General features: G+C 25.0%; 2 protein-coding genes across 2 annotated transcripts; one reads left to right on the top strand and one right to left on the bottom strand.

Annotated features, from left to right (window-relative positions):
- Positions 1-322: 322 nt before the first annotated feature.
- Positions 323-4654, bottom strand: LOC113557053 (T-complex protein 1 subunit zeta). Its single transcript, XM_026962336.1, has 11 exons — positions 4378-4654; positions 3709-3772; positions 3267-3401; positions 2927-3212; positions 2756-2855; positions 2534-2696; positions 2258-2437; positions 2029-2176; positions 849-989; positions 594-762; positions 323-521 (listed from the first exon to the last, which is right to left on the bottom strand). Exons 1-11 carry the CDS (start codon positions 4512-4514, stop codon positions 449-451), a joined length of 1596 nt encoding a protein of 531 aa, XP_026818137.1. The 5' UTR covers positions 4515-4654; the 3' UTR covers positions 323-448.
- Positions 4655-4825: 171 nt separating this feature from the next.
- On the top strand, positions 4826-6184 carry LOC113557054 (transcription factor MafK). Its single transcript, XM_026962337.1, has 3 exons — positions 4826-5379; positions 5460-5629; positions 5835-6184. The coding sequence occupies exons 1-3, from the start codon at positions 5347-5349 to the stop codon at positions 6031-6033; spliced, it is 402 nt and encodes a 133-aa protein (XP_026818138.1). The 5' UTR covers positions 4826-5346; the 3' UTR covers positions 6034-6184.
- The last annotated feature ends 1834 nt before the right edge of the window (positions 6185-8018 follow it).

Below are 8018 nucleotides of genomic sequence, written 5' to 3'. Positions count from 1 at the left end.
TCATTTTTGCTATGCATAAAAGTACAAATAAATATATCTTTTTTTGTTACATGGTCCTTAAACGATCAAATCTCTATGTACATTTTTTTTTTTTTTTACAACAGTGTTTAATGTTTGAAAAAAAGATTTGCAATTGTTATAGTCTTACTAAAATACACATTTTGTTAATTTTTAAGAGTAAAATTTGAAATTTAGTATTGTATTTTATCTGTCTAGTAATAAATATATTTCATAAGATTAATTAATTTTGAATAATATGATTTTTCAAATAAATATAACACATTCTTCCAAATTATTATGAATAATGACATTAAAACACAAATAATGTTTTAGAAAATTTATTAGAATTAAATTGTAATTAAAGTAGAAACTTTATGTTAGAAACTTTTTAGTAATATAAAAATTAGGTGTATAAGCATAATGGAAAAAAACAAACAAATAAGCATTATTATCCTTTGAGTGACGACATACCAGCTCTCATTATTTCATCGACAAGCAACAAATTGCTAGCGATAATAGTACTAAAAAAATAATGAAGAAAATAAATTAGAAAGAAAAAAATTTAAACTTTACATAAAATATTATGATCTTACCAAGAGTTCAGGATTTGTTTTTTAACACAGTAATTATCAAATATTCCAGCATCAACTGGTTGAAGAACTTCACCGCTATCAACATTTACTCCTACTGGACCTACACTTTCTCTACACTCTTCTTGTAATTTAACAATCATATCTTGAGCATCAAAACCACTGTTGATTGCTAAAATGTTTAAATCATAATATTAAAAGCTAGGTAAAATAACCAATCAACATCAGACAAATCAAGTTCGTCAAATATATACTTACAAATAGTTTTAGGTATGATTAACAAAGCTTCAGCGTATGCTTGAATTCCCAAACGGCTTTTGCCTTTAATTTCATCTTTAAATTTTTGAAGTTCTTGCCAAGCAAATATTTCAAATGCACCAGCACCTGGTACTACAGCACCTGCAATTTAAATAATTAATAATTATAATATGTATAATTATATTTTTTTAGATTATTGTAAAAATATGTAATTATCTATAGGTATTATAATTTATAATATATGATATTATGAACATAATTATTAATTATTTTAAAACCAATAAAAACAAAAATCTGAAGTAATTCTATGGACTACAATAACTGTTATTCAAAACATATGAATACAAGATATTTTTAGTCTAAAATACAATGATCACTAAAAATATATAATAGTATATTACTGATATTTATAAATTGAGTCCAGACCTTTAGGATAAAGACAAGTAGAAATATGTTAATAAAATCTTTTAAAAACCTAATATTTATAAATTATAAACATAAAAACCATATAAATATGAAATACAGATTCATTATTACATTAAATCACAAGGATAATTTATTAATACAAAGTAGTTTAGAGAATAAAAGTATAATAAATTCAAAATATTATTGAAGCTAAGTTAAAGTTTCTCGGTTACATTACAATAATTTTGAGTATTTAAATCAATTTAAAAAATAAATAAGTATTTATTCCTTGAAATTTAAAAAATATTCAGATGTGTTAAAGAAACTAAATAATTTCCTAACTTCTGAAATATTAAAAAAATCAACTTTTTCTACTATACTTTATTAGATAATTGACCACTCATAAAACTCAAAAACTGTATACACTTAGTCGATATTAAAAACCTAGTCTGAACTCTGAACCCTACTTAATTCTTTTTATCATCTTTCTATTTTAAACTAGCTTAATTATTAATTTATGTTGCACATTTGCTCACCATTAGTTATGTAAATTAAAAATTGGAATTTATTTAATTATTGTTAAAATAAATAAGACTTTAGATGAAATGTACAGGAAATAATGACTACATGGGATTGTGTTTGTTCAATGTTATAAATAGATAGACCATATAGTATTGGGAAGCCTAATAGCAAATTCTTGTTTTTGTTATTGATTTATAACCTTACTTACTATTTGAAACAATTCATAAATAAGATAATAAATATTAATAATTACCATCATCAATGGAATTCTTGATTGCTCTTAAACCATCATGAATAGCATCTTTGATCTGAGTTAATGTGTACTTATTAGGAGCTTTTATTAATATGGTGACACTAAGAGGATTCTTACAATCTTCAACAAAAGTGTATTTATTTTCACCCTAAATGTAATTATTATTGAATTAATTTTAAATATACAGATTACATAATAAATAATAATTATAAAAAAAAATAATACATACCAAAACATATTCATAAACAGATCCTGCATAACCAAGTATATCTTCAGTTAAATCATCAACACTGTTGACGGCAGATCCTCCACATGCTAATGAGAGACGTTCCATATTACGCCTCTTGGCGCGCCTTAAGCCAATTATACCTTCTTTTGCTAACATATCCAAAGAATATGGATCAATACCCTAAAATTCAAATTAATAAAGTAAAACACATTTAAGTAAAACAAATATAGATATATTATTTAACAAATTAATTAGATTCAATATATTATAAATTACCTTTTGATTTATGACAACAAATGATTTACCAGATCCAGGAGGGCAAACTTTACGTTTTAATTCAATAACTTTTTTAACTCTTTGTTCAATAAAATCACGTTCCGCTAATGCTAATTTTTCTCTTTCTTCGGCAGTTTTGTAAAAGAACCCAGAATTCACTTCACTGAATAACAATATTTCAATATAAATAAAAAATTAAAATAATAATAAATTAACTATTACCTTTTTTCATATTCCATACTAACATTACAAGTTAATATATAAGCGTTCTCAACTTTTCTTGGCATATCTGGATGTCTAGAACCATGATCAAGAACAAGACCTAAGGCAAGATAATTTTATTAGGTACATATTATTTATAATTTAATTTTTAAATGAGTAAAATAAATTTACCTCTAACAAGAGTTGTTGCAGTAGATGTCTTATGTTGCATTTCCATTAATTCAACCATGTGTAAATCAATTCCATCTTCACGTTGCACATTTAATACAGCATCAACACATATATCTGCCATTTGATCAGCTAATTTTTTATCAACTTTAGTACGAAGAGATGTAGTAGCTACATCATACAGTCTTTGGCGATCTGGTTTTCCTTCAACTTTAATTTTTTCCAAAAGTTCCAATGCCTTATCTCTTGCTTTAATCATGCCTTCTGTCAACACTCTAGGATGTACACCCTAAAATAAAAGTTTAATTATTTAAAAGTTTTATTTTATATATCTAATATATACCTCAGAGATCATGTTTTCAGCTTGTTTAAGAAGTTCACCAATGATGAGAACAGTTGAAGTTGTACCATCACCAGTAGCATCATCCATGGCAGTAGAAGCTCTGGCAATGAGACTAGCAGTTGGATGTTGAATTTGCTAGTATACCAATAAATATATGTTTTAAATACAATGAACATAACTAAGGTTGACATTTTGGGAGGGCTACAACTCTAACCAAAATATTTCACTTTTAAGATTGTAAAGAGGTTTGAATATTAGCTGTTTAATTTTCAGTTATACTAATAATCAGACTATAAATATTATCAAAAAATATGTAATTAATTATCATCTAAAATTTGGAAAATTATTTAATTAAACATTATTAATAGGTATAAGCTATTAATGTTATAAATAATTAATTAAAAGAACAGAGTAAACCTTAGATTAAAAGTAATTATATTACCATTTCATGTAAGAGCACATTACCATCTTTGGTAATTTTAATTTCTCCAGCTCCAGAGACTAACCTATAAACAAATAATAATAATTACAATGTAATTAAAGTTTATTTAAAATTTTAAAAATACTAATGGAACAACAAATCTAGTTCATAAGATACAATTTCTCATACCTCAATTATTAATTTAGATTCATAACATTTCATTCACTTTATATTATGGCTTTTAGGTTATACAAGTTTATGGATTTATCAATAATTTACTGTACACTAAACATACATCCATATTTTTATTATTAAGTATTTGTTCAAATTCTGATTTTTTATTTAATATACTTAATACCAAAATTTGAATAGGTAAATAGATACTTAACTTCTTTATATTATACACCTGGGTAACGAGTGTCATATTATGGCTATAAAACTTTATTTTATAAATATTGATATAAATTAAAATTAAAATTAAAAGTTTCTGAGATTAAGCTTTATGAGCTTAGGATAATATTTGCAAGTTTAGCAGATAATTGATATGAGGGCTAATATGATTTAAAAACTATTGTGAATAACCTATAACTAAATTTTACCTGTAAAAACTATATGAATATAACGATATCCATGAGAAATTTAAGGTAAACATAATGTTTAGCATATAATTTTAAAATTTAAGGGGCTTACATTTTCATTGTTCCTTTTGGTCCCAAATTGGTTTTCATCACATCCTGTATGCCCCTTGCAGCCGAAATGTTCACCGCCAACGCTTGAGCGGCACGAGCAAATTCCGCCTTGGGATTTAACAAGCTTATAGCAGACATGGTAGATTTTCAAAAATGTTTGTAAATAGTTTATAAATTTTAAAAATCTCTTTTCGATAGGGAAAAAACTCGTGTTTAGTAAGTTGATTGACTCATGGATTTGAACACCTGAACACTACGGCAGTACGGCACTACCCACTACAAAATGACGGTATGAAATTATCGGAATAATTGTTACTAACATCAGTTCACAAGGACCTTGTAAGTTTTACTGTGAACATCTGTAATCTCATTGCCTTATTTTACATTTGATTAAAAAGATAGGTAATAAAATATAATAGAATGTGGTAAACGGTAAAAGCTATTATTATAATATTATTATAAAACAAAGGTAGATAGTCCGCGATTTTGTACTTTCTATTTTTTTTGTTATTTTTTTTTTACTTCGTCTAACACTAATGCAGTAAAGTTACTGTCACCTGTCACTACTCACTACGATTATAGATAAACCTTATCTATGTTTGCAAATAAAGCTATTGTAGTATTAACTCATGAACATTATTAACTATTTACCATTATAAAATTGTTTCAGTGTTCACCACTCCGACTACAACCACATAAGGAATAGACAATACACAATTGAGTATAATTCTTACTCTGTGGTATAGACCGCGATATTGTGTGTGTAATGATAATGACTATAAATTATGTATAGACGAAAAATAGAAAGGAAAAATTAGGACTACTTGCAAGTATAAAAACAAATTATTAATATTTCGTAGTTGCGTTTAATTATATCCCTCTCTCAGCTTAAGTTAGTCATTTTTAAAAAGAAAATAGTATATTAATTGTCTAGTTATTATCATTTGTGGTCGAATTAATTTCAATTTTAATGAACATGTCTCCTTTAAAAAGAGAATACTTGGTGAGTTTATTGACAGATCCAAATTTTACTTGAATAATATTCGCAAAACTAAGTTTGTTACCTTATGCATTGGTTTACAGCCACCACCGCTATCGCCAAGTCCAGTTTTGGATATAAGCGACGATGAGTTGGTCACAATATCTGTACGTGATTTAAACCGTCAACTAAAGATGCGTGGACTAACTAGAGATCAGATAGTACGTATGAAACAGCGTAGACGGACATTAAAAAATCGTGGATATGCTGCTAGGTAAATTTTTTTAAGTTTGTAAGATAACATTATATAATTTCATACTTTGTTAAAAAATTCAACAAATTCATTGTTAGTTTATCTGTCTAGTTTTTATATTTTGCTATCATTTGTAAAATTATTATTAAATAGTCATACACTTTATCTAAGTATTGATTTTTGTTACCTACTTTTGACATAACAATTACTTCCTTATGTATTGCAGTTGCCGAATCAAGAGAATTGAACAAAAGGATGAATTAGAAACAGAGAAATCTCAAGAATATCAAGAGTTAGACGATCTCCAACATTCAAATAATATGATTAGGTCTGAAGTTGAAAATACAGTTAGACAATATGAAATGCTAAAAAGATTTGCTGCTAATAATAAAGTAATGTTACCTTTAGAACTTCAATCATTATAACTTGTGTATTAAAGTGGGCTTAACAGTATTCTTACTTAAAAATTATTGTTCAGTAAAATTATAGATATGAATTATTTATGTTTGGAACTTTAATTGATATTAATCATTATTTTTTAACTAGGTATTTGGGAGTATATTATATTTTTATGGTATTTATCAGTATATTATTTTAATAGATAAAACATAAAATCTTGCATTGTTTTTAATATTGAGTATTGAAATAGATATTTATTTAATCAATAAATATTAATTATTAAGAAAACACAAATTATAGAATATTCTAAAATGTATTGTTTAAATATATTTTTTCAAATTTACATATACTATGTTCCTTAAACTATTTTGTATACTATAAGTATGATATGTAAGATTATATTTTTATTCTTAATTAGATTTATTTATATGGTTTAAGTACAAAGTGGTAATAAATAATAAATTATTTTTCTTAAATTGTCTTTATATTATTTTTAAGATTACCTCAAGAAAAAAATAAGTTTAAATTTAAAAAGGTGGACAAGTGGATATCGCTCTGCTGTATAGTAGACACGGAAATGAGTTGGTCACTATAATGGATGTGTTAAATTTGAATTTGAATGAAATGACAGGTATCATTGTCTACGACGAACAATTTAAACGATTTTAACGATTGTAAGTCTAGGATAATTAATATAATGTATTATATTATTATTTAAATTGTAATATATCGTTATTTTATTCAATTTCGTAAAAAAATAAATTTCATACGCTCATAAATTTTTTTATATTGATGCTGGAGTTTTTTTACTGTTATTTGAAGATCAAGTCATGAAGAATCTTGTGACTAATGATTTTTGATTTTTTTTACTATAACAAGAACAACTTATAATAAACCTTGTATTAAATTTTAAAGAGTTTTGGAATAGCCAAATTTTTTTTATCAGCATTTCAAGAAAAAAAAGAAAATTTCAATGGCCTAAAAATAGTTTGAAAAAATTCTAAATATTTTGAAAATTTAAATGTAAATAGATAATGCTAATATAAACATTTGGTGAAAATTTAAAGTATTTACAATGATTAGTTTTTGAGTTACAGCAAAATCAAAAAATTGATTTTGTCAAAAAGTGGTTATGCGTAAAAATTCCTGTTTTTTCGTTTCTTTTTCAAGGGTTTTCTTGAAAACTACCGGAAATTTTTACTTTTGATTCCTCAAAGTACCAACTAGATTCAATTTTTTTTTCAAAGAGGGGCAGAAGTCAAAAATCAAAGCACTATTACTACTCCAAAACGTGATGACAGACACAAAAAAAAAAAAACACATCGTAAAATCAATACATTCATCACTCCGTTCTAAATCTAAAATGTACATCTGATAATGTTTTATGTATATCTAGAACACATTGTTCAATATTAAAATTCTTATTCAATTTCTATTGGTATGCGATTTTCATAAAAAAATAAATTTTTAACATTGTTCAAATGTATAAGGTTTTCAATAATTTTAGTATTACTGTGAATATTAAATCTATTATGGTCTATAATAGTGTTAAAATGATTTGATTCCATTAAAATAAATAAATATCTATATAAATTTGAATGGACTAGTTGGTCCACCTTAAACCAACTTAAAATTTGAATGTATATGTGATAGCTGAAAATTAATTATCATGCTGAGAAGTAAAAAATATAAAACAATTTATTATACAATGTGTGCATAGGTATGTGATACTTTAGTATTTATTTGGAGGATATGCAAAAATTAAAAATAAATAAATAAATGGATCCTCTTTAAAAAAAAAATACCATATTTTAATTACAAACTATTGTTATTTAAAATACGTGTACATTTTTGTTAGTTAATTTTTATAAAAAATATTAATAGCGGTTTGAACTTGTAATTCATCTCTTTAGTATCTATTTCTGTCTTTCGAGGTAATTATTTGAAGACTATAAATAAGTATTATGTGTTTAAACAAGAGTCTTCAATTTGATGTACATTTCATGGAGTA

The sequence above is a fragment of the Rhopalosiphum maidis genome, chromosome 4 (assembly GCF_003676215.2).
Source record: "Rhopalosiphum maidis isolate BTI-1 chromosome 4, ASM367621v3, whole genome shotgun sequence".
Lineage (NCBI taxonomy): Eukaryota > Metazoa > Arthropoda > Insecta > Hemiptera > Aphididae > Rhopalosiphum > Rhopalosiphum maidis.
This window is presented reverse-complemented; position numbering and strand designations above follow the sequence as displayed.

Excerpts from the sequence above, each read along its gene's own strand:
- LOC113557054 (XM_026962337.1), top strand. The coding sequence starts at position 5,347 with ATGAACATGTCTCCTTTAAAAAGAGAATACTTG. Across the intron at positions 5,380-5,459 it reads CTTTAAAAAGAGAATACTTG|CCACCACCGCTATCGCCAAG; the intron begins GTGAGTTTATTG and ends ATTGGTTTACAG. Across the intron at positions 5,630-5,834 it reads AATCGTGGATATGCTGCTAG|TTGCCGAATCAAGAGAATTG; the intron begins GTAAATTTTTTT and ends TATGTATTGCAG.
- LOC113557053 (XM_026962336.1), bottom strand. The coding sequence starts at position 4,514 with ATGTCTGCTATAAGCTTGTTAAATCCCAAGGCGGAATTTGCTCGTGCC. Across the intron at positions 2,177-2,257 it reads CTGTTTATGAATATGTTTTG|GGTGAAAATAAATACACTTT; the intron begins GTATGTATTATT and ends AATTACATTTAG. Across the intron at positions 990-2,028 it reads CAAGAATTCCATTGATGATG|GTGCTGTAGTACCAGGTGCT; the intron begins GTAATTATTAAT and ends TTTAAATTGCAG.